Below are 24494 nucleotides of genomic sequence, written 5' to 3' on the forward strand. Positions count from 1 at the left end.
TTTTCCCCCCAAATGCTCGGTGTGCTGCCAGGTTTGGTCTTCCTCCTGCCAGAGGGGCTCCAGGAGAGCCCAGCTCTGTGTCACCTGGGGCAAGTCTGTCCCTTTTGGGTCATGGAAGCAGCACGGTCCGTCAGGGAAAGGAGCTTTGCTCCTCGGAAATTCCTAATGCTGCTTTCCAGAAGGGGTGCTGCCCGCCCCGCTGCCCACCCCGCTGCCCGCATCAGCCTCCCCACGTTGGGATCCCTCCCCAGGGACCAGGGAGGGCAGCGTGGTGTGCCGGGGGACAGGAGCTGCCGGCAGCGTGCGCAGCCTTATGCGTGTGGCTGGTGCTGTATAAATAGAAACTTAATGGCTGGGTGACCCACATCTCCCGTGTGAGCCGCCCGGCGCCGCTGCCGCGGGCTAACCCGCGTCCTGGCCGGCCAGTGTCCCCGCAGATGCCCCCAAATGCCGACAGCCTGCGGGGCTGGACACCCTCCATGGTGGCAGCGGGGTGCAGCACGGCGTTGGTTTAACTTATAACCACGCTTGTTTAGTTTATTTTTAAGCCTTCCTCAAGGAGAGGAGGGTGCCTGTGCCCCCGGAGCAGGTCGCCTGCGCTGGGGAGAGCCGTGCTGAGCGCGGCAGGGCCCCATCCCTGCGGGGCGGCGGCTGGGACGAAGCAAGGGTGGCCGTGGTGCAGGGATGCCGTGGCGGTGGCCGTGGGGCTCCATGTGCTCCCCGAGCAGGCGCCGGCACTGCGGGGTGGAGTCTGAGCCGAGCTGGAGCGCTGGCTTTCCGGCAGCTCCTCCCCGGAGCCCGGCAGGCGTCACCGGGCAATGCCGGCTGTGCCGCTGGGGTAACCCCTGGCTGGATAACCCCGTGGGGCTGGGGGACCGTGGAGCTGGGGGTCGTGGCTGCCACCCGTGCTGCGGCACGCCGGCGTGGGAGCAGGTGCACGCTCGATGCCAGCGTGCGGGGGCTGGCGAGGCGATGCGCCCGCCAAGGGCACGGTGCTGCGGCTGGGAAGGAGGAAGAGGAGATGCCGGTGCCCTTGGGGCTGCGGGGGAGAGGCTGCAGCGTATGGCCTCGCGCCGGGTCCTGGTGCGGTTAGATGGCACCAGCCGGAGGAAGCCAGCCAGAGGGGTGGCAGTGACCGTGTTTGTGGCACCTTTGGGTGCCGCGGCAGCACAGGCAGCTCCTGGCACAGGGTGCTGTCCTCCTCCGGCGTGGTGCAAGGGTGCACCGGGGGGACGTGCTGCGGCTTTGCCGGTGCCGGGGAGCCGCGGCTGTGGTGCAGGGTACAGTCCGGGGTCCCTCACCCGGTAGGGCTGCGCAAGGTGCTGGCGCACAGGGAGGCCCGGCTCTCCCCCAGGCCCCGCTAAGCTCCCTGGAATGTTTCTGGTCCTAATTTAAATAAAAATGATCCTTTTTGAAACAGGAAATTATAGACATATTTTGGGCTGTTGCTCTGGAAGCCCCTCCCTGGCTGGAGCGGGGAAGGTGCCGGGCTCCCTGCGTACCGCAGGGGATTTAACCCCCTCGGCAGGGGCCACGCTGAGCCGCCCTCGTCCCCGCGGACCCACGCCACAGCCAGGCAGGGGCTGCACCCGCCGTGGCTGGGGGGCCTCTCGGTGCTGTGGGGTGTGCTGGGGGCTGGCTGGTGGCACGGCATGGGTGGGGCATCAGGGACCGGGTGAAAGCCCCCGCTGTGTCCCAGCCTTGCTCCCGGTGCGGGGCAGCCAGGCTGGCTCGGCTCCGCGCTTGTATTTATTTATTTACCAGCAAAATTCCTCTGGCAGGGCCCAGGCGTGCGCCGGCCGGGCAGAAATATTCCAGAAACGCCTCCGACTGCTCCAGTACTTCAACGGGACCACAGGCATTCGGCAGCCGTGCCGGCAGACCCCGCGGGCCGTGCTCAGCCGCCGGCCACGGACGTCCTGGTCCCTGGAAGTCGCTGTCCCCCGGGTGCAAGGCCACCGTGCCACGGTGCCCCGTGTCCCACCAGGGGACTCTGTGGGGAGGCGGGGGGACGTGGCGTGGGGGCTGTGGGACTCCCATCGTACCGGAGGCCCTTTTGCCTTTTGTCCGCGCTTCCTCCAGGGGAAGCTCTTGGGTTGGCTCTTCCTCTGCCCTTGCCATAGGGATGGTGCTGCCGGGTGCCCTCGGTGCAGGGGTCCCCAAGGGGCCCTGGGGAGGGGATTTATGTCCGGCAGGCTTGTCCGCGGGGTCGGTGTATCTCTGACGAAGTTCCCAGTGGAGGAACGAGCAGAACTTGCTGGCCAGGCAGAAACGCTGCTGTGGCTGCACGGCCGGGCTGGGGGTCCCGGTGGAGGTGGCCCGCAGGAGCTGGGCTCCTCCCTGGCGGGTGGCTCCGCGCCCTGCCTCGGGGAAGCTCAGCACCCCCGGGAAGGCAGGACCACGCTGCATCGCCTGGGTCTGTGCGGGTTTGGCTCGCCGTGGATGGGGCTGCGGCGGTTCTGCGTGCCGGTGCCCTCACCAAAGCCTCTTGTTCCTGGTGTCAGGGGACGTGACTGCGACTTTTTCGGTAATAGCCCAGTGGCTGCCACCAGTGCTGCCTGGGGACACCGTGGGCACCTCTGCCGTGTCATGCCAGCCCTGCCAAAGCTGTTTGCTGTCGCCTCTCCCCAGCGTGCGCCCAGTGTGGAGCGGGGCCGGGGCTGCCGTGTGGCGACGGCCCCAGGGCGGTGCTGTGAAATCTGGCGTTAACGCGGGCCAGGAGGTGCGTGGCCTGGTGCTGGTGTCCCTGGCATGGGGGTTTCCAGCCCACCGTCAGCGCAGTCCTCCCGGTCAGGCCGGGACCCCCCGCTCCCTTTGGGAGTGGTTCTTGGCTCGGGGCACGTCTGCATCCCCGGGGTCGGGCAGGGACCTGCTCAGGCGCCGGCTGGGGTCCCCACCGTGCCCGGGCAGTCGCCGCCTCTCCTCCACGCCGCCGGCGTGCCTGGCTCCCCGCCACCGGCCTCCTCCCGGCAGGCCCCGCGCGGGGAGGCCCCCGGCCCCTCGCCCGCTGCCCCGCTCCCGCTGTTTCCAGGGAGACCTTGGTCCTCCAGAGGCAGCTTTGCCACAAAAGCGGCTTTCCCGCGGGCTGCCGCGCCGTGCCGGGGGGCTGCTGGGCCGACACAACTTCGTGGTGCTGGCCCTTGCCTCGGGGCGGGGGCTGTCTGTCCCTGGGGGCGTTTTGGGGGGCCGTTGTGTTCATGGGAAAGCAAAGGGAAGAGCAAGCGGCGTTGGGGCTGCTCTGCCTGGCATGATGCCGGGCACCCGCTCCGGCACCAGGCACCCCGCCGTGGGACCCCGGGGTGCAGGAGCCCGCAACCCCGTCCCTCGCCGCACAGGGCCCTCCCTGGCTCCCCCCAGCCCCACAGCTGCGCTCGGCCCGGGGCCGTCTTTCCCCGCTCCCCCCAGGGCAGGCGGTGGGACGGAGGCCAGGCAGTTCGCGGCGCCGGGCTGCCATGAGCCCACATCACTTCCTCCGGCGGCGGCGGCGGCGGCGGTGGCGGCGAGGCCCCACTGCCCGCGTGTCCCCCCCCGGCGCTCCCTGCGGCTGCTGCGCGCGCCGGCGGGGCCCTCGCATTCCTCGGCTATTTTTAGGGTGGCCCTATCAGCCCAGCTGTCCCCGCGCCGCTGGCTGCCGCCCCGCACGCCTCTCCCACCGCTCTGCGCCGCGCTCGCCCCGGCAGAAACCCCACTCCCGACTCGCCCCGACCCTGCGGTAAGGTGGGGACTCCCAGCGTGCCTGGCACGGCATGGGGGAGCACAAGGGGGGCACGTGGGGGCCAGTCCTGGCATTGGGGTCAGGGGCTGCGAGGCTGCACCCGCCCCCGGGGCACTTTGGCAGCTCCTCGGGGACCCCAACCCTCTGCCCTGACGCCGGTGCTCTCCAGGGACCTTTGGGGTGCTGCCAGGCTGTGTGGAGGTGGGAGCGCCATGGGCAGAGGGTCTGGGGGCTCTGACCCACGGGCGAGTTTGTCTCTGGACCCCTGTGCCCAGCCTGTGCTCCGGGCGCCGGCGTTTCACGCTGGGGGGGGGTGACGGGGAACCCCTCCGGGACGGAGCGACGTGCCCTGCGACGGGCGAGTTGGTTCGGTGGCCGGATGCTCCTCTGCGCCATGCCCAGCCCTGGGGCGGGGAGTTCTCCCTGACGGCCCCGGCTGCGACCCCCCTGGGTTTCGGAGCGCGGTGCCGGCCGGGGCGGTGGGTCTTGCCGGGGCTGCCTGGCCGCTGGCACAGCGTCAGGCTCAGAATAAACCTCGGCTGTCAGGGCAAGCCGGGCACCCGGGGCAGAAAATATCTCTTCCCTCACCCTGGCATTTGCTTACCACAGCGGGCTGGCCCACCCCGGGGGGAAAACTGGGGCACGGTCCTGTGGTCTGACTAAAGGGGCTTTTTTTGCACAATGAGTTTTGTCGTGTCTCAGCCTGGCCACCTGCGGGTCCCCAGAGCCCTTCCTGTAGGCACTGCCTGCTCCTACGCTGCGCAGGGCCAGATGGGCTCAGACCCCTGTTCCCGAGGGTCCTGGGCTCCCGGGGCTGGCGGGGAAGGGCACGTGCTCGTACCCTGTGCCATGGTTCGGTGTCCCGTGTGCTGGCCCCAGCCCGTCTCACCTCTCCCTCTCTCCCCAGCCAGGGCTGCGGCTCCATGAGACATCGTCATGGCGTTTTCATCCCGGTTTGCGTTCTGGGAGCAGAAGGGAAGTCTCTCGCACGTTTGCCCGCGCCCCACATTCGGGTCACGCTGTTGCACGCTGCCGATCAGCTCCCCCGCTTTGCCCAGTTCCAGCACCACATTGGGAGCGGTGCTCCCAGCCCCTCGTTGCGCTGCCATGCCGGGGGACCGCGCTGAGCAAACGGGGAGCTGCCCCGCGCCCCACCGCAGCACGGCTGCGACGTCACCGACGTGGCCACGCATGCAATTACTAACGACCGCCATCACTAACGACCGCTTTGCGAGTGGCTGGTGCAGCCCCTGACACGGCGTGAGCCACCTCGGTGCCGCCGGCCGGCCCCGAGCGCTTGCGGGAGCTGTGCGACGGCAACGGCGAGCGTTGCCCGTGAGGTGCGCCACGTGAGGCACGGCCCAGGGCAGTGGGGGGTTTGGCTGCCCACCCCCCCAGAGACCCCTTGGTCACCGCGCTCGGCAGGGAGCTTGGCACGGCCCACGGTGCGGCTGCCGCAGAGATTAGCCGGTGACACCTAAAACGTGCTGTGACGCCCGGCGGGGTGACGTGCGGAAAGGCAGAGCCCCTGTGGGGAGCGGCGACGGGGCTCGCTGTGCCAGCTCGCTCGCCGGCTGCGCGCGAGGAGGGGGCACAGGCGGGCAGAGCGCTTTCCGCTCCCACCTTTGGGGTTTGCTATAACCGGGACGTATCTCCGCGCTTCCCCCCACTTTTTCGGCCACCGGGAGGCCTGGAAGGACACACGTCTTCATCCCAGGGGCTGCAACGGGCTGCAAATCGGGCTGTTTCATGCAGCAGCCTCCTGTGCCCCCCTGGCACGGAGTGATGGTCCCAGTGGCTTTTCCCGGTGCCTGTGGCTTTTCCGGCAGCGAGGCCCCGCGGCGGGCTGAAACACGCTCCTCTTGTTTGTCTGACCCTCAGGTCAAGGACGAGGACAAATCCTTAGCTGTGAAAAGACCCGGGAAGGAGGATGGGGCTGTAAGTGTCGCAGGGCACGGGCAGGGTGGAGCTGTGTCGCGGATGGGGCTCGCCCTCGGTGGGGACAGACCCTGTGCCAGGGCTTGGGGACATCACAGAGGGTCCTGGGCTCAGCGTCCCCCCCGCACCCGCCCTAGTCCCTGGGGAGTGCCGGTGGCCGCGCCAGGGCAGCGTGTGGAGGGTGGCGGCCGTTTTCGGCAGGGATGCCCGGCTGTCGGCGCGCAGTGCTCTCTCCCCCTCCGCCTCCCCTGCCCTGCGCACCCCGGTGGGTTGGTGCGCGCCCCACGATTACGGTGCTGGCTCCTGCGCTGCCCGCCAAAGCTGTTGGCGGAGGAAATCTTGCGGCTTGCCCTGCCCGTTGCAGAGAGGCTGCTGGTGCCCTGAGCACTGGGTTTTACCCCCATTACCGGCAGCCCAAGGGTCGATGGGTCCCTGCACGCGGGGCCGGGGAGGTCACCGTCGCTCCCCGCCCTGGGGTCCGGCGCAGGGCTGTAGATTGGCTGGGGAACGTGACTGGGTGCTGTGCCCTCGGTGCCGGGGTCTGGCCGGGAGCTATGCTCCCGTGGCAGGGCACAAAGCCCCGGGCACCACCACGTCCCAAGCAGCGGGCGCTCGCAGCGGCAGGCGCCGCGCCGCCGGACCTCCACTCACACCGGTGTCATTGTGGCTGCAGTCAGAGAGCCTGAAGGATGTGGCATCTGCACCCCCGAATCCTGAGCCCCCGAATCCTGAGCCCCCGAAGAGCCCTGAGCCACCCGCCGGGAGAGGGAAGAGCCCGGAGCCGGTGCTGAACGGGGCGGCTATGAACGGGCTGGAGGGCCCGGCCGCCGAGGCACAAGGGGACGACGGCCAGGGGCTGTCCCGCCGCAGGGTGGTCCGGGTGGTGCGCAAGGTGGTCCGCAAAGTCCTGCCGGGGGAGGACACCGGCAGTGCCAAGGAGCCAGGGCGAGATGCCAAGTCTCCCGAGCCGGTGCCGCCCCCCAGGAAGGAGGAGACGGGCCGTGCCGCCATCCCAGCTCCCCCCGCCGTGCCGCCTCCCCCGGCTGTGCCGGCAGCCCCCGCCAAGCCGGAGCCCAAGGATGAGATCTCAGCGGGGCTCAAAACCCTCATGGCGAAGGGCAAAACCAAAGAGCACCGGCCGCGGCTCCGGCCGGGGGACAGGCGGGAGGAGAAGTCCCCCGAGCCGGCCGGGAGGGACGCGAAGCCGTCCCTGTCCTCGGGCACCGAAGCCAAGCCGGAGCCACCGGTGCAGCCTTCGGGAGGGAAAGCGGAGCCAACAAAGGCGCCCGCTCCGAAACCCACCGCCCTGGAGAGGCACAAGGTACCGGTGTGCGCATGGCGGGGGATGCTCTAACACGGCGGCGGGGTTGTGCCGCCCGGCGCAGCGTGGTGTGAGCTCACCCGCATGGTTTGCGGTGGTTTTGAGGTGTGCGGTGACACGGGGGGGGTCACTTATTGGGGCAGTTGTGTGCGCTGCGGCCGCCCCATCATGCTGCCCCTTGTCTCCCCCCCGGCTCGTGCGGAGAAGAAGCTGCAGCCCAGCGAGAAGCGGCCGAGCCCTGTGAAAACCGCCCCGGCACCCCCCCAGCAGGTGTGTGGGAGTGGGGACCCGGGTCCCTGGGCGCTGTGGGTACCCGCTGGTACCCCGGCCACGCCAACCTCCGCGCTGGCAGGTCTGCGCCGGCCTTCGCCCCGGTACCCGCCGTGAGCGCTGGCGGGCCGCAGGGCCGGGAAAGCCGTCGCGATAGCCCCTCCGACGCCTGCGTGCCGCGAGCGCCGGGCCGGCGGAGGCGGCGGGGGCTGCGGGGCGGCCGGCCTGGCGCTAACAGTGCTCTGCCTCCAGGCTGCCCCCGGCCCCGTGTGCCAGCTGAGCCCGTCGGAGGAGGCGCAGCGCCGGCTGGAGAGGATCTTCACCGCTTCTGTAATTCCAGGGGCGCTGGCGCTGGCGTGCTGCCCGCCCGGGGACGGGGAGCTGTGGGCAGCGCGCGGCTGCGCCGGCCTTGCCGCGTGCTCCGCGCAGGTTGATTGTACCCCTGTGCCTGGCCACCAGTCCCGTGGTCCCCCTCTGGGTGGCACCGGCAGCAGGGGACGGACGACTGGGACTGCCGGTGGGCTTTGGGGGTCGCTGCCCGGAGCAGCGTGCCTGGCCATGGGGAGCCGTGACGCCAAGCAGCCCCCGCTGGTGGCATCCCTGCGGCAGCCCGGGCACGGCTGCAGCGGCTGGGTTGGTGGTGCTGTGGGGATTGTGGCTGTGCCGGGGCCCTGTGGCATCTCACGGTGCTGCTGCTGCTCTCTGCCTCTCACCCCCTCTCTTCTCTCTCTCCTCCTTCCTCGCTGCCGTTAGCTGGACCCCGCCGCCTCCGCCTCGGCACCCAGCCAGGTACCGTACCCCCGTCCTCAGGAGCCCTCTGCCTCCGCCAGCGAGCCCCCGCCATCCTCTGTCTGCCGCTGGGCCGGCGTCTGCGCCCGCGCCTCGTGCTGGAGCGTAAGGCTTTCCCCATCCTGCCCCACTCCATGGGCTGCCGCATCGCCCATGGGTCGGAGGGTGCCAGGCGGCCGGTGCTGGTGCCTCTCCCCAGCGGGGCCGCGCCGGAGAGCCGTGCGTCCTGGGAGGGTGCTCTTGGTGGAGGTGGCACAGCTGGGGCGGGCAGGGGTGAGGAGCAGGATGTAAAGGGGCAGAGCACCCAGCGTCAGCAGCACGGGGCTCATGCCAAAGCAGCCGTGGCGCGCGGTGCCGGCAGAGCTCACAGCGGGTCGGCACAGTGGCCCCCAGCCCCGGGGCTGCAGCAGCACAGCCTCATGGCCAACGTCCTTCCTGGCTCCGTGTGTCCCCAGCGCCGTGCAGGGCCTGCCACTCCGCTGGCCGCAGCAGTGGCCGTGGCACCGGGAACGCTGGCAAGGGTTTGGCATGGTGGCGCTTTGCCCCAGCTCGCTTCCCCCCGCCGCTTTCCATGCTGTCTGTGGGGCAGAGATGAACCCTTCTCGCCTTCACCCCTGTCTCTCGGCCTCGCCAGGGTCAAGCGGACGATGTCCCGGCAGCCCCCTTTGGCCCCGTCCCTGCTGCAGCTCAGGTTTGGCTTTGGGACTCGCCCGGCTCCCAGGTGGGGGGGACGTCCCCACTGTGCCAGCCCGGCATTTCCCATGCCGCGGTACTCTGCCATCACTGTGCCGTGTCCTGTGTCCCTCCATTATGTCCCTGCAGCGTGTCCTGTGTCCCTACGGTGTGCCCCTGCCCTGTGTCCCCACAGCATGCCCGGTATCCCTGCATCCCGGCACGTGGCTGGCATGGGTGCCCGCTCTCTGGGCTGTGGTTTGGGAGCTCGGCCCCTCCAGGCTTGCCCAGGGTGGCCACGGTGAACGCGCTCGTGGGCCACTGTGACTTCACGTCTGCCACGAGCCATGGGAGGGCCCTGGTGGGCTCCGCAGCCGTGAGCCCGCTGGGGTGTGCGGGACCAGCGGGCAAGCTGGGGACAAGTGCTGAGAGGGGCTGGGGCTTGCGGAGGGTGGCCGTGGCTGCCTGGCATGTGGCCCCATGGCCAGGCAGCCCTGCTCCCTACAGCCCCAGGGACGTGGGAAGGGGGTGAGATGGGGGGGGTGTCAGATGATTGCGACCACCCCATGTCCCGCTGTCCCGCAGGCCAAGACAGAGGAGCAGATAGCGGCCGAGGAGGCCTGGTACGAGACCGAGAAGGTGTGGCTGGTGCACAGAGATGGCTTCTCCTTGGGTGAGTTGGGGGTCAGCCCAGCGCCAGCGGGACACGGGGCACCCCGTCCTCCCTGCAGCACAGCGAGCCCCCCTGGCACGGCCGTGGTGTCCCCAGAGGCCCGCCGGCACGGCCCCGCTGAGCACCCCTTGCCCCTCGCAGGCAGCCAGCTGCGGCCGGAGGAAGGCAGCCCCTTGCCTGAGGGCAAGGTGAAGGTGAAGCTGGACCATGACGGAGCCGTCCTGGAGGTGGAGGAGGACGACGTGGAGAAGGTAGGGCTGCGAGGTGGGGGACAGCGAGGCAGACCCCTGTTCCCCACGTGATACCCCCATCTCCTTGCTGCCAGGCGAACCCCCCCTCCTGCGACCGCGTGGAGGACCTCGCCAGCCTCCTCTACCTCAATGAGTCCAGCGTGCTGCACACGCTGCGGCAGCGCTACGGCGGCAACCTCCTGCACACCTACGCCGGCCCCACCATGGTCATCATCAACCCGCTGAGCTCCCCCTCCATGTACTCTGAGAAGGTGACCCTGCTGCCGGCGGGGACTGGAGGGGACAGGCGGCTGGGAGCCGTGCCACTGCTCAGAGGGAGCCGGTGGGGGTGGCAGGGTGCTGACCCTCACCTGCTTCGCCTCCTCCCCAGGTCATGCACATGTTCAAAGGGTGCCGCAGGGAGGACACGGCCCCGCACATCTATGCGGTGGCACAAGCTGCCTACCGCAGCATGCTGATGAGCCGCCAGGACCAGGCAGTCGTGCTGCTGGGCGCCAGCGGCAGCGGCAAAACCACCAACTGCCAGCACCTTGTCCAGTACCTCGCCACCATCGCCGGCAGCACCGGCAAGGTCTTCTCCGGTGAGTCCCCATCGGGGTGCGGGTCCCTGTGCCGCCTGCGCACGCCCCTTGCTTTGCGGTCACAGCCCTCCACAGCCTCCCGCAGCCGGCAGCAGCCGGACGCACGCCATGGCACACGGCACGCTTTCACTTTCTCACACCGACGCCTTTACCATGCTCTCGAGGGCTGCCGCGGTGCAGAGCACGGCACAGGAGCAGCAGCGCTTGCCTGGCCGGTGCTGCCGGCTCCGGCTGCCCACCGCACAGCCCCTGCACCCCACCGCCCCACTTCTCTTCCCGCAGCGGAGAAGTGGCAGGCTCTCTACACTATCCTGGAGGCTTTTGGCAATAGCAGCACCGGCATGAACAGCAACGCCAGCCGCTTCTCCCAGATCATCTCTCTGGACTTCGACCAGGCTGGGCAGGTGGCATCCGCGTCCGTACAGGTGAGGGGGCTGGGTGGCCCCCCTCGGCACAGGAGCCTGTCCATCCTCGCGGGGCGGCTCCTCTTGTCACAAGGACCGGTCCCTCCTCGCGGGGACATTTCTTCCTGGCCGCACACTAGCCCACAAGCTCTGTCGCAGACCCCCACCGGCTGCCTGGATGTGCTCACAGTGCCTAGCCGCCAGGCATCCCACTCTCATCTTTGTTTGCACCCAGACTGGCTCCCGATCCGTGCTGAGCCCTGGTGTCGGGGTGTCATCCTCCCAGACGCCACCCCAATGTGCTCACAGCAGAGCCCTTAAAATTCAACAGGACTGCTTCATGCTCCTGTAGTAGCAGACACCCCAGAGATGCTCGCAGGTTGCTTGGATGATGTTTGCATTCATATGGTGCCCTGTGGCGGGTGGGGAGACCCTCACGTCTCCGTGGGGACCCTGGGCAGGCAGCAGGGATGAGGCTGGGGTGGGCCATAGGGGTCTCGGCGGGAGCGGGACCCTTGGGGACGGTTCCCAACACTCCCACCCCTGCCAGACGCTGCTGCTGGAGAAGCTGCGTGTCGTCAGGCGTCCGGCCAATGAGGCTTCCTTCAATGTCTTCTACTACCTGCTGGCCTGCTCCGACAGCACCCTGCGGTGAGCTGGGGGGGCGAGGACGTGGCCCCCAGCTTTGGGGGGTCTCCGGCATCTCCTGCGTGGGGCCAATCCCCGTGTTTATCCCTACAGGACCGAGCTTCACTTCAACCACCTGGCAGAGAACAACGTATTCGGCATCGCGCCCCTCTCCAAGGTGACTGCCGTGGGGCTGGGTGGGGGGCTTTGGGGGGGACGGGGTTCCCTGGCCCATTTGGGTGCAGGGGGACGTAGAGCCAGGCTCCCACACCGATGGCTCCCGTTGCTCTCCGCAGCCAGAGGAAAAGCAGAAGGCGACCCAGCAGTTCAACAAGCTCCAGGCTGCCATGAAGGTGATGGGCATCTCCGGCGATGAGCAGAAAGCCTTCTGGCTCGTCCTGGGGGCCATTTATCACCTGGGAGCCGCCGGGGCCACGAAAGGTAACGAGCTGCTCAGGGCTGGGAGGCATTAACGAGCCGAGGCTTGGGGCTGATGGCTGTGTGGGGTCCCGGAGCAATTGCCGGCACCTCGGCACCTTGCAAACGGCCCCCGCAGCATGGCCGAGCCCTGGGGTGGGTGTTTGGGGCTGTGTCAGCTGAGGGCCAGTGCCCGGCCACCCTGGGCTCTCTGGGGTACCCGGCTTTGCCCCCTTGGTCGGGGTGATCCCACTGGCTGGCGGGAATCAAACACCCCCAGACCCTGGGCTGGCCCCTGCCAACGCGGGGGACCGGGGGCCTGGCTGGGGCTGGGGGAGTTGGGGGGTGCGTGTGTCCCCTGTCCCCAGTGTAACACCTCTCCCCCGTGTCGTCCCCGCAGAGCCGCTGGCGGACGGAGCTGGTAATGGGAGCCGCGGGGGCTCTGCTCTGGGTGGTGCCGCGCGGTGCTGGTTTTGGGGCTGAAACGGGCACTTGGGATGCTGGTGCCGGAACCAACCCAGACAGCCGGCTGGGTCCTGGCAGCCCCAAATTTGCCTGCTGCCTGTCAGGATGGCCCTGCCGGTCCTCCTGGCACCACGGGTGGCGTGGGGCAGGGCTGCCCCGGCTCCCAGAGCTCACCATGGGCTGTGGGGCTTGCTCTGGCGGGCAGCGGCTTCGCTCTCTGTCCCTGGGGGCAGTGAATTCGGCTTCAGGGGGCTGCTCCTCTCCCCCTGGGGCTTCCGCCTTCCCCCCCCCGTGCTGGAAGCCCCCCTGGTGCTACACGCCGGCCGGAGGGCCTGGGCACGGCACAACCCGAACTGGGCTGGCGGCTGCACCGAGGGAATTTGCAGCCTTGGGGGGAAAAGATGAGTCGGGGGTGGGGAGAGAGAGAGCGGAGGGGTCTCGGGGGCGCAGCGGGGTGCACCCAGCGCTGGCCCTTGGGGTGCTTCGAGGCACTAGAGGGCAGCAGGGCCCCGCCGCAGCCGCCGCAGCCGGGTGCTTGGGCGGCGCGGGTCCCTCTTCGCTGGGGCTTGCTGGGGGGGACCCCAGATCCTGCGTGGGGGGAGCATCCCAGCCCCAGCTCTGTGCTGCTCCTGGAGCCTCCCCTGCACCTCGTGGACACCGGGGATGCTCGGAGCCAGCTCAGCCGCACCAGCCCCCATTTCCTTGGCCCCTTGACACTTGTACCAGGCTGGATCCGGCAGCGGCTCCCCGTGCCCCGGGGCAGAGCTGAGCCGCTCCGCACCAGTGCCCACGGTGCAGCTGGGGCTCAGAGGGAAGGGCCCCCCGCGCCGGGTTACAGCGTCTCACTGCAGCGATGCCTGGGGGGAGACCGGGCTTGGCATGTGCGTGGCATGGCAGTGCCTGTGCGTGGCGTGTTTCGGCAGGAGGGTGTCCTCGTGCCGCGTGTCCGCGCTGTCGCGTGCCGTTGTTTCTAACCCCTGTCTCTGTTTGCATGGTGCATGCTGCCCTTTTGCAATGCAGACGCCGATGAAGGTAAAGTCTCGTTCTCCGCGCGTGTCTCTGGCTTCCCCCCACCATGTGCCACCACCTGCCCGCTGTCATGTCCCTGCGTGTCACCATTAACCTGCTCCCACCTCCCCTGCCCTCCCCTGGCATCCGTGTGCTTGTGTCTGGCAGCCGCGGTCTGTCCCGCCGCGTCGCGGTGCACGTGGCCGAGCAGGGACGTGTCCCCGTGCTGGGGCAGCTCAGAGCCCCGCACCGTCGCAGGCCCCAGGGGTCCTCGGGCCGTGGTGGCGAGGGGTGACCCCCGCTCCCCACCCCACGGCATGGCTCTGGGCTCAGCCCTGCAGAGGCACGAAGCCGTTCACCCCCCGTCCCCTCTGATCAGACCCCAAAACACATTTCCTGACCCTCCGGCGCCGGCCGTGTGCTCCCGCTGGGCACAGCATCCCCAGCCTGTGCTGGGGGACCCTGAGACCGTCTCAGGTCTGGCTGAAAATGCCCCCCATTTGGGGGGGTGCCCTGGCTGGCCCTGAGCCCCCTTCTCCACCCTCCAGCCGGGAGGAAGCAGTTTGCACGGCACGAGTGGGCTCAGAAAGCTGCCTACCTGCTGGGCTGCAGCCTGGAGGAGCTCTCCTCCTCCATCTTCAAGCACCAGCCCAAGGGCACCCTGCAGCGATCCACCTCCTTCCGGCAGGGCCCCGACGAGCCCCCCCTGGGTGACGCCAGCACAGGTAGGGCGAGGGACGGTGGGGACGGCGGGTGGCTCCGGGGGCCGCCGGGCTGGGGACACTCAGCGTTGCCTTGGCCAGGTCCCAAGCTGACGGCGCTGGAGTGCCTGGAGGGCATGGCGGCCGGCTTGTACTCTGAGCTCTTCACCCTCCTCATCTCCCTCCTCAACAGGTATGTGCTGGGGGGACGGAGGGGGGAGAGCCGGGGGGCCCCGGCAGCACCCGCTCACCCCGCTGCGTCGCTTTGTCCCCCGCAGGGCGCTGAAGTCGAGCCAGCACTCGGTGTGCTCGGTGACGGTGGTGGACACCCCCGGGGCCCAAAACCCCGAGCTGGCGGGGCAGAGCCGAGGGGCCACCTTTGAGGAACTCTGCCACAACTACGCCCAGGAGCGCCTGCAGCTCCTCTTCCACCAGCGCACCTTCGCCCGCGAGCTGGAGCGCTACAAGGAGGTAACGGGGACGCCCAGGGCCACCATCGCCCCCTCCCCTCCTGCCCTCCCCTCCCCTCTCTGAGCGAGCATCTCCTACGATATCCCCCCAATTTCTTACTCCACAGTCGCTCTGGGCTGGGTCCAGCCGAAGCGGCGCTGACATGGTGCTCGGCGCAGCAGGGGTTTGCCCAGGGCTCCCGCTGCCGGCGGTGCCTTTGCCGGCAGCGCCGGCTCCAGCCGGGCAGCTTTGCCAGCAAACGCGCCAGGCTGGGAGGTGAAGGGGTGGCTGTGGGTGGTGGTGGGAGGAGGATCGCTGCTGCCGCTCCATCTTGGCACCGACAGCCCAGAGGGACCCCGCCATGTGTCCTGATCCCCCCTCGGCACCCAGCATCGCCCTGTGCTGTGCTGGTGTGTGTGGGACGGTGGGTCACTGGGAAAGCCCTGCCTCCTGCCTAGACCTCATTGAGACCAGCGCCCTGACCGGCTGCTGGTCCTTATTGCTGCTCCCCCGCTGCTGGGGACTGACCGTGCCTCTGTCCCCCCTCGCCAGGAGAACATAGAGCTTGCCCTGGCTGATGCCGAGCCTGGCTCCTCCGGCTCTGTAGCAGTTGTAGACCAGCCCTCGCACCAGGCACTGGTAAGCATCCGTCGCGCTTCCCTGTGCCCGCGTCGTGGCAGTTTGTAGCGTGAGGCGGTGGCCGGGTGGCTTTCCTGGCCCCCCAGTTAGGGGAAGGAGAGGGGCCGTCCCAAATGCTTGGCCACGAGAGCGCGGCTGCGAGCGTGTGTGCAGCCTGCGTCCCTGGTGCATCCGCCGGTATGGTGTCCCCCGCCGCCCCGGGAGCTGCCCGTGCCGCAGGCAGGAGGGCAAGGAGCCCGCGGGCTATTCCTAGGGTGCTCCAGTCCCTGGGGTGCACCAGTCCCCAGGGTGCTCCAGTCCTCGAGGTGCTCTGGTCCTCAGGGTGCATGGGTCCCCAAGGTTCTCCAGTGCCTGGGTGCTCCAGTCCTCGAGGTGCTCTGGTCCTCAGGGTGCATGGGTCCCCAAGGTTCTCCAGTGCCTGGGTGCTCCAGTCCCTGCTGGAGGAGGCTGCAGAGACCAAGGGGGGCTGCTAGCACCAGCCCTGTGCTGGGTTTCATCCTGCGGGTGCCTGTGCGCAGCGTTTTGCACCCCAGCGAGCGTCTTGCTGCCCAGGGCGTTGTGTACTGACTCTTTCCCTGCTGGGTCTCCGTCAAGCAGGAGCCCTCTCACGTGGTGCCGCGTTGCCTCGCTGCTGACAGCGGCCGAGCTTGCACGCTCCCCAGCGGGCCTGGGTCCCCTTGTGTCCTCCCATCCCTGTCCCGGGGGACATCGGCGCGCTGGGCCGGGTGCAAGCGCGGTGTCACCCACAGGTCCGGTCGCTGGCCCGCACGGACGAGGCGCGGGGGCTGCTGTGGCTGCTGGAGGAGGAGGCGCTGCAGCCGGGCGGAGATGAGGACACCTTGCTGGAGCGGCTCTTCTCCTACTATGGCCCCCAGGAAGGGGGCAAGAAAGGTCAGGGGGGGCCCGGCACCACAGGGCTGTGCATTGGTGAAGCACCGGTCCCGTGCCCATCGGTGCCGTGTCTCCCCGCAGGGCACAACCCGCTGCTCCCCAGTGACAAGCCCCGACACTTCCTCCTGGGTCACAGCTCGGGGACCAGCTGGGTGGAGTACGATGCCACGGGCTGGCTCAACCACGTCAAGCACAACCCGGCCTCCCAGAACGCCTCCGTCCTGCTGCAGGAGTCGCAGAAGTGAGTGGGGTCCCAGGGTGGGGAGGGCACGGCGGCGGGGGGAGAGGTGGTTTTGCGGGGGTGACGTCCCCTCCGTGCTCTGCAGGAAGGTCATCAGCAGCCTGTTTGCCGGCCGCAGCGGGTCGGCGCTGGTGCTGTCGGGCTCGGTGGCAGGGCTGGAGGGGGGCTCCCAGCTGGCCCTGCGCCGGGCCACCAGCATGCGCAAGACCTTCACCACCGGGGTGGCTGCCGTCAAGAAGAAGTCCCTCTGCATCCAGATCAAGCTGCAAGTGGTGAGTGAGGGGTGCCAAGAGGGGGTCCCCGGGTCTGGCTGGGGCACCGCTGCGTGTCACCACGCACCTTGCTCTCCCCTGCCTGCAGGACGCTCTCATCGACAGCATCAAGAAGTCCAAGCTCCACTTCGTGCACTGCTTCCTGCCCAAGGCGGCGGGCGGCGGTGGGGACCCCCGGGCTCTGCCGTGCCGGCGGGTGAGCGGCAGCGAGCTGGAGCTGCCGGCGGAGCACTGCGAGGCCGGGCTCATGCAGCTGGACGTGCCCCTCCTGCGCGCCCAGCTCCGTGGCTCCCGCCTGCTCGACGCCCTCCGCATGTACCGCCAAGGTGAGCCGTGCCGTCGGCACCCCTGGCACCCGGGGCAGGGAGGTGCCAGGGCTGCGGTGCACGACCTGCTGCCGTGGGGGTCCCGGCTGCATCTCCTCGCTGGGGAGCCAAAGCCCCGCCGGGGAACCCCTTCGGCACGTGCCCTTGCTCTGAGACCCCAGCCGTTCCCCCAGGGCGGGCCCGTCCCGGTCCCCCCTTCCTCGCGGGGCCGTTATCTGCGGCCGGGGACAGGCATGGCCTTAATTGGGTGTCTCTGCTGGTGCTGCCGGCTCCTGGCAGCTCTCCCGCTGGCAGCCAGCCCCTGTCCCGCTGGGGCGAGGGACTCCGGGTCGTGCTCAGCAAAGCATTTATCGATACGTGTGGCCGGCTGCTCAGCCGAGGTTTTATTGCCTGGAGGCCGGACCCTTCCTGCCGCGATCGGAAATCGATGCTGCCCGCACACCTCCTGGATCGACGGCCGTGGCCAGCCGGCTGTGCCGCGCTCAGCGTCCCCGTCAATACCCCATTGTTAATTAAGATGTGGAGGCTCAGCACTGCGAGCCTGATGCAGAAGTTGGCTGCGGCTCAGAGCGGAGCCGGAGCGGGGCCTGTTTGCTTGCACAGGCGAGACACGTGTCCCCACGCTCCCCCCAGGCGGGATTTGGCCACTTTCTCCCCAGATCCCAGCCAAAATTGCTGGAGGACACGGCCAAGGAAAACCTCCTGGGGAGGGTTGGAGCACTCCAGCTGTGCCTGGCCCCGTGGGAAGCTTGTGCCACGTGGGGTGGCCCCATCAGCTCTCCCAAAGGATGGGCCCCAGCAAGTCAGGGCACATGGCACTGTCCCCGGCCATCCCCCGGGCATCCTGGCTGTCCCTGCAGCCCCGCTCTCCCTTGTTCCCCCAGGGTACCCTGACCACATGGTGTTTGCGGAATTCAGGCGGCGCTTTGATGTCCTGGCCCCCCACCTGACCAAAAAGCACGGGCGCAACTACATCGTGGTGGATGAGAAGCGGGTACGCATCCCATGCCGGGGCCAGTGCTGCGGTCCGGGGTCCGCTGCACCCCGGGGTGCTGCCAGCCTGGCCCCGACACCTCTCCCTCCCCGCAGGCGGTGGAGGAGCTCCTGGAGTCGCTGGACCTGGAGAAGAGCAGCTACCACATGGGTTTGAGCCGGGTACGATGCCTGACACCGGCTGCGGGTGCCGGCGGCGGCGTGCGCCGGGTGGGCGGCACAGCTTGGCACGGCGCGGCGGGGCAGCACAAGGGCAGCACTGTTTGCTCCCGCCGACGGCATTCCTCGTGCCTGGGGGATACAACCCCCATGGCGGGACAGGACCCGTGGCTGCGGCGGGGAGAGCCGCGTCCCCACCAGCCGGTGCGGCAGGAGGGTGGCACGGCGTGGCCGGAGGGATGCCGGCGCCCGTCGGCATCTCGCCCCGCTCCCCTCCCGCAGGTGTTTTTCCGGGCTGGGTCGCTGGCCAGGCTGGAGGAGCAGCGGGACGCGCAGACCAGCAGGAACATCACCCTCTTCCAGGCAGCGTGCAGGGGCTTCCTGGCACGGCAGCAGTTCAAGAAGAGGAAGGTTCGTCCCAGCCGCTCTCCCCTCCCCGCTCCGCCGCACAATTTCGCCTAAAATGGGCAGCGCAGCCTTTCTGCCGCGCCTGGGCCAGCACCTCCTCCTCCCGCCTCCCCCGCGCCCGCCCAGCCGTGGGGAGCTGTGGGGGGCCGGGGGGAACCGGGCGGCCGGGGGGAACCGGCGGGGAGGGCACTGGGCATCACCGCGGCGGGATGAAGAGGCGTATCGGCTCCTGCTTTTATTATTAAAGAGGGTGTAAAATAGGCGTCTCGGCAGCGCCTTGCCTTCTGCAAGATTAGCACTTGGAGGGGCTGGAGGGAATCAAACAGTAGATAAGCCAGGCACAATTAGCCCAAATGCTAACGAAGGGGAGCATGGCGGGGTGCTGGCAGCGGCGCTGAGCGCGCGCCTGCCCCGCCGGCGGCACCCCGTGCTGACGCCGCGCCCCGTGCAGATCCAGGACTTGGCCATCCGCTGCGTGCAGAAGAACATCAAGAAGAACAAGGGGGTGAAGGGCTGGCCCTGGTGGAAGCTCTTCACCACCGTGCGGCCCCTCATCGAGGTGCAGCTCACCGAGGACCAGATCCGCGGCAAAGACGTGGGTATCTCTGCTGGGGGAGGCCGGATGGGGCAGGGTGGGCTCGGGGGAGCATTGATGGGAGCCCACCATCCTGCAGGGGGGTGGGCTGCAGGACCCCATGGTAGGGTGGGCTGCAGGACCGCGGCTGCCCCGTGCCCCATCAGCGCCAGGCTCCAATTGCTCCCTAGTTTGCGAATAATGTCATTAGCATCCCGAGAGCCGGCTGTTGCATGAGCCCAATTACAAGGCGTGGAGAATGGAAATGAAACCGTGTGCCGAGAGGCGTACGCGGGGGCTCCGTGCCGCGCTCGCAACCAGACACTCGTGCCCCCGCCGAGCCCGCCCGGCACGGCGCCGCTGCCTGGCTCAGCTTTCACCCCGACCTGCCGAGGACGGGCGCCCGGGGTGGGGACACCTGGGCCCCCTCCCGCCCCCACAGCCGGCACTGGGACCGGAGCACGGGAGAGAAAGACGTGCTCAAAGCTGGCAGCCGGGCACGCCTCCCCGGTGCTGGCCGGTGGTCCCCCTCCCTCCCCACCTGGGCTGGGTGCACCCAAACCCTTCGGCGAGCTGCTGGCGGGTGGGTTTACTCCCACCCCTCTCCTGGGGGGTGCGAGACCCCTCTCCGTCTTTGCTGGGGCTGCCTGGCGTTTCGGCACCATTTATGGGGTTGGAGTTGGCAGGGCGGCCCGGCAGCTTGGGGAAAGTCCCTGCCCGGCCCTTGGCAGGGGAGAGCGGCCCCCGCTCCGGGGAGCCCCCACCCTGCCCACCCAGTGCTGGGGGGGGGCTGAGGGGGTGCGGAGACCTGCCAGGCTCCTGCCTGCCAACCTCCTCCCCTTGCGCCTGCCCCCTCCCTCACCGCCCGCTCTGTTGCAGGAAGAGATCCAGCAGCTGAAGAGCAAACTCGAGAAGGTGGAGAAGGAGCGTAACGAGCTCCGGCTCAACAGCGACCGCCTGGAGAGCAGGGTAGGTCCTTGCCGGCACCGGGAGGGGGAGCGGTGCCGTGCCGGTCTGCCCCGGCGCCTGCCCCGGCACCTGCCCCAGCCCACGGTCCCGCTCCCCTACACCCCAGATCACAGAGCTGACGTCGGAGCTGACAGACGAGCGAAACACCGGCGAGTCGGCCTCCCAGCTGCTGGACGCCGAGACGGCCGAGAGGCTGCGTGCCGAGAAGGAGATGAAGGATCTGCAGGTAGACGCGCCTCTCCCTGGGCTCGCGGCGTCCCCCGGCCGCCCCCCGGTGCTCACCGCGGCCGTGTCGCCTCCCAGGCCAAGTATGATGCTCTGAAGAAGCAGATGGAGTCGATGGAGATGGAGGTGATGGAGGCTCGGCTCATCCGGGCGGCCGAGCTCAACGGGGAGCTCGACGACGATGATTCAGGTACCGTCCTGCCTCCCAGGCTCACCGCCGGCACAGCCTGGGTGCCCCGTGCTCGCAGCACCGTGCCCCCCTCCAGTGGCCCCACCCCACCGCCGCAGCCCCTCAGTGACCCCATTTCCCCGTGCAGGCGGCGAATGGCGGCTGAAATACGAGCGAGCGGTGCGGGAGATCGACTTCACCAAGAAACGGCTGCAGCAGGAGCTGGAGGACAAGCTGGAGGTGGAGCAGCAGGGCAAGAGGCAGCTGGAGCGGAGGGTGAGTGGGGCTCAGCCCCGGCGACCCCCCGGTCCCCTCAGCATGGGGACAGGCAGGGTGTGGGCAGCCGCTGCCTGCTCGGAGCTGAGGGAGCGCACGGCCAGGGCAGCGGGGATGCGGCGGCTTCCCGGGGCCCTCACCGCCCTGCCTGCTCCTGCCCGCAGTTGACAGACCTGCAGGCAGACGGCGAGGAGAGCCAGCGGGCGCTGCAGCAGCTGAAGAAGAAGTGCCAGCGCCTGGCCGCGGAGCTGCAGGACACCAAGCTGCACCTCGAGGGCCAGCAAGGACGCAACCATGACCTGGAGAAGAAGCAGCGGAGGTGGGGACCGCACGCCGGCGGCGGAGGGGACGCGGGCGGGACGGCATCCTCGCGGCGCGGCGAGCCTCCTGCAAAGTGGCATTACCATTTTAGCAGCGATTTGGGCGCTTCACCAGCTCCCACTTGGCTGAGGTGTCTCCAGCAGGATGGGGCTGCCCAGGTCGGGTGTGTTCATTATGGGGGGGACCCTGATGTCCTTTTGGGGGGCCTGGAGCCGAGTGGTCCCTCCCTGTGGGGCCGTGCCCCATGGTGGAGGCTGCTCGTGCCCTGCGGTTCTGCTCGGCACTTGCTCTCATCCCGTCCCCTCTCCCAGCCCCGAAGTTTGCTAACGTTATTAAGCAGCAGGGACGCTTTCATCTCATTATGGTAATGATCACACACACAAATACAGCGAGAGAATCCAATCTAATTAATTTCAATTTCCGCGGATTGGAGTCTGTGCTAATGCAGCTGTTTATTACCCAGCGCGAGTAAAAATGGGGATTAGCTGCCGAGGTGTTTAATGCAGGTCACAAACTCAAGCGCAGGGTTGTTTTCCAAGCCCCAAAGGCAGCGATTTTGGAGCAATTCTGGCTGATCCTATCCCAGGGGCACTGGGAGAGGCTGTCCCGGTGCTGCCCAGCTCCAGGCTGCGCCAAGGACTCCCCCGCCGGGGGCTCGTCTCCCCTCCAGGGACGGCGCTGGTGCCATCCCGTGTGGGACCGTGGCACCGGGCTGCGGGAGCCAGCTCCGTCTCTGCTGGAGACACCCTGTGCGTCATGGCCCCTCCGAGGGTGCCATTAGCAGCTGTGGCCCCCACCGGCACGTGCCGGCCCCACGGGGCGGCTGCTGGGGCTGCGCTGCAGGCACCGCGCTCTCCATTAGCCGCCGAGCAAAGGCATCGGGAGGAATTTCTCCAAATGGCTCCATGCTGCCGTGCTGGCAATTAAAGGCTCATCAACAGCGTGTTTCGAACGAGGACTTGGCAGCACACCGCCCTTCCCGGTGCCTGCTGCCATGGGGTGGGGACGCTTGGTGCCGGTGGCGTGGGGCTGGGGACCCATCCCTGGTGCCCGCGGCAGGGGGTGAGTGCCCGCCCCGCTCTCCCCACCCAGGTTCGACAGCGAGCTCTCGCAGGCGCACGAGGAGGCGCAGCGGGAGAGGCTGCAGCGGGAGAAGCTGAGCCGCGAGAAGGATGTGCTGGTAGCCGAGGTCTTCGGCCTCAAGCAGCTGCTGGAGGTGAGCGGCCTCCGGTCCTCTCCCCAGACCCCCGACCGGCGGGCGCCCCGGGCTGACGGTGACCCCGCTCTCGGCAGGACAAGGACTCGGACATCGCGGGGCTGACGCAGAAGGCAGAGACGCTGGAGGCCGAGCTGCAGGACATCTCCTCCCAGGAGTCGAAGGACGAGGCCTCCCTGGCCAAGGTGAAGAAGCAGCTGAGGGACCTGGAGGCGAAGGTCAAAGACCAGGAGGAGGAACTGGACGAGCAGGCTGGGACCATCCAGATGCTGGAGCAGGTACGGCGGGGAGGGGCGAGGTTTCTGGGTGGGGTGGTTTCGTGCAGGGCTGTTATTACATGGGCCGGGCTTGCCGGGGAAGCGGAGGCGGTTGCCCTCAGCCCGGCGTGGGGCCAGGCACTGCCGCTGCCGACGCGGCTCCCGGCCCTCTGTGCCATGGCCCGGCAAGTTGCCGTGGGGCGGGCGGCCCGGCCAGCCTCGGACCGGGGGCTCTTCTGGGTGAGCGGCACCCGGGGACTGGCGCGAGGGGTACTCGCGTCCCCTCCGCTCTGACCGCGTCCCCCCATTTGCAGGCCAAGCTGCGGCTGGAGATGGAGATGGAGCGGCTGCGGCAGACCCATGCCAAGGAGGTGGAGAGCCGCGATGAGGAGGTGGAGGAGATCCGGCAGTCGTGCCAGAAGAAGGTAGGGCTTGGCTGCAGCCCCTCTGCCCAGGGCGGGCCAGGATGCGTCCCTGTGCCCCGGACAGGTGCCGGGAGCTGCCAGCCGGGCACCATCACGCAGCGCCCGGCTCCCACGCGGCCCCGGCCCGGCTCCACTGGCCTGGCAGGTCCAACCGGTCCCTCTGCCGCCCGGGCCAGCGCACGCCGGGCTTTGCACCTCTGGTTGCGCAAACACCCGGCCAGTGGGGTCACACGGTGTCCCCAGTATGCGGGGACACGTGGCGGGTGGTCCCAGCCCCCTCCCGCCGCCCTGACCGGCTGCCCGGGCTGTTCCCCAGCTGAAGCAGATGGAGGTGCAGCTGGAGGAGGAGTACGAGGACAAGCAGAAGGTGCTGAGAGAGAAACGTGAGCTGGAGAGCAAGTTATCCGCGGTCAGCGAGCAGGTGGGACGCAGGGCAGCCAGGCATGCGCCTCGCTTCAGGGACCCCGAGGGGGCTGTGGCAGGGTGGGTGCCCCGCCGGCACGGTCCCCTGGCATGGTCCCCCCTGCCACAGGCCAACCAGCGGGACTTCGAGACGGAAAAGCGCCTGCGCCGGGACCTGAAGAGGACGAAGGCGCTGCTGGCTGACGCGCAGATCATGCTGGACCACTTGAAGAACAACGCGCCCAGCAAGAGAGAGATCGCCCAGCTCAAGAACCAGGTGTGCATCCAGCCCCCCCCCCCCAAAAACTGCAGCCCTTGAGGGACATGGGGTGTCCCCGTCCCCCTGCCGGGAGCTGAGCCGTGTCCCCACAGCTGGAGGAGTCGGAGTTCACCTGCGCAGCCGCTGTCAAGGCCCGCAAGTCGATGGAGGTGGAGATCGAAGACCTCCACCTGCAGATCGATGACCTCGCCAAGGCCAAGGCAGCAGTAAGTATTTTCGGGGTGCGATGCACCGTGACGGGGCCGTGCCCCACCTGCACCCTGGGGGACACCCCCACCGGTGCCGTGCGTGCCGGCAGGGTGACCCCGTGCCGTCGGGGTGGTTTTGGGGGGTGGGTGCTCCGCTCCCGGGGTGCAGCGGGAGACGTGGGCGGCTCCCCGCAGCTGGAGGAGCAGCTGAGCCGGCTGCAGCGGGAGAAGAATGAGGTGCAGAGCCGGCTGGAGGAGGACCAGGAGGACATGAACGAGCTGATGAAGAAGCACAAGGCAGCTGTGGCCCAGGTGAGGGGGGAACGGCAGCTGCGGCCCCCCTGCCCCCCCGTAACGCCCCTCGTGGAGCCGGTGCAGTGAGGTCCCCGCTGACGGCCCCGCTGTGTCCCACAGGCGTCCCGGGACCTGGCGCAGATGAACGACCTCCAGGCACAGCTGGAGGAGGTCAGCAAGGAGAAGCAGGAGCTGCAGGAGAAGGTGGGGAGCACCGACATCGGGCACAGGCTTGCACACTGAGTGAAGCTGGGGGGCAAGGGGGCACCCAGAGACCCGCTGCCCGCACTGCGGGGGGGCCCTGCACCCTTTGGGGTGCAGAGCAGTCCCATGGGGAGTTCTCCGTTGGGCTGGGAGCAGTGCGGCCGGCAGCTCCGCTCCGGGGCGGCGTGGCGTGGGGCTGGGGCGGTGGTGGTCGAGGCTGAGGCTGTGCCCCCCCTGCAGCTGCAAGGCCTGCAGAGCCAGCTGGAGTTCCTGGAGCAATCCATGGTGGACAAGTCACTGGTGAGCCGGCAAGAAGCCAAGATCCGCGAGCTGGAGACCAGGCTGGAGTTTGAGCGGACGCAAGTCAAACGCCTGGAGGTAGGCGCCGGGCAATCCCTCCGCTCCGGCTGGGACCGGGATGCAATGGGATCGTGACGCGAAGATGCCCAGGGGGTCCACCGAGCGCATCCCCAATATCCCCTC

General features: G+C 68.8%; 1 protein-coding gene across 1 annotated transcript in view; it reads left to right on the forward strand.

Annotated features, from left to right (window-relative positions):
* MYO18A (myosin XVIIIA) overlaps positions 1-24494 on the forward strand; it is a gene marked incomplete at its 5' end in the record, with an annotated part of 32067 nt that overhangs the window by 1462 nt on the left and 6111 nt on the right. Inside the window, 37 exons of the mRNA XM_082008730.1 lie at positions 7998-8033; positions 8668-8724; positions 9291-9378; positions 9520-9629; positions 9704-9880; positions 10000-10210; positions 10493-10635; positions 11165-11265; positions 11356-11419; positions 11538-11682; positions 13144-13155; positions 13680-13856; positions 13935-14025; positions 14111-14303; positions 14835-14921; positions 15671-15812; positions 15894-16053; positions 16139-16325; positions 16414-16651; positions 17536-17645; positions 17741-17806; positions 18086-18214; positions 18663-18806; positions 19665-19754; positions 19861-19980; positions 20058-20169; positions 20297-20424; positions 20589-20743; positions 21838-21961; positions 22039-22239; positions 22533-22643; positions 22960-23064; positions 23176-23322; positions 23418-23531; positions 23709-23825; positions 23928-24011; positions 24252-24389. Coding sequence (XP_081864856.1) covers positions 7998-8033; positions 8668-8724; positions 9291-9378; positions 9520-9629; positions 9704-9880; positions 10000-10210; positions 10493-10635; positions 11165-11265; positions 11356-11419; positions 11538-11682; positions 13144-13155; positions 13680-13856; positions 13935-14025; positions 14111-14303; positions 14835-14921; positions 15671-15812; positions 15894-16053; positions 16139-16325; positions 16414-16651; positions 17536-17645; positions 17741-17806; positions 18086-18214; positions 18663-18806; positions 19665-19754; positions 19861-19980; positions 20058-20169; positions 20297-20424; positions 20589-20743; positions 21838-21961; positions 22039-22239; positions 22533-22643; positions 22960-23064; positions 23176-23322; positions 23418-23531; positions 23709-23825; positions 23928-24011; positions 24252-24389 — 4614 coding nt within the window. The remainder of the gene's footprint in view (positions 1-7997; positions 8034-8667; positions 8725-9290; positions 9379-9519; positions 9630-9703; positions 9881-9999; positions 10211-10492; positions 10636-11164; positions 11266-11355; positions 11420-11537; positions 11683-13143; positions 13156-13679; positions 13857-13934; positions 14026-14110; positions 14304-14834; positions 14922-15670; positions 15813-15893; positions 16054-16138; positions 16326-16413; positions 16652-17535; positions 17646-17740; positions 17807-18085; positions 18215-18662; positions 18807-19664; positions 19755-19860; positions 19981-20057; positions 20170-20296; positions 20425-20588; positions 20744-21837; positions 21962-22038; positions 22240-22532; positions 22644-22959; positions 23065-23175; positions 23323-23417; positions 23532-23708; positions 23826-23927; positions 24012-24251; positions 24390-24494) is intronic.

This window comes from Phaethon aethereus, assembly GCF_964289735.1.
Source record: "Phaethon aethereus genome assembly, chromosome: 19".
Classification (NCBI taxonomy): domain Eukaryota; kingdom Metazoa; phylum Chordata; class Aves; order Phaethontiformes; family Phaethontidae; genus Phaethon; species Phaethon aethereus.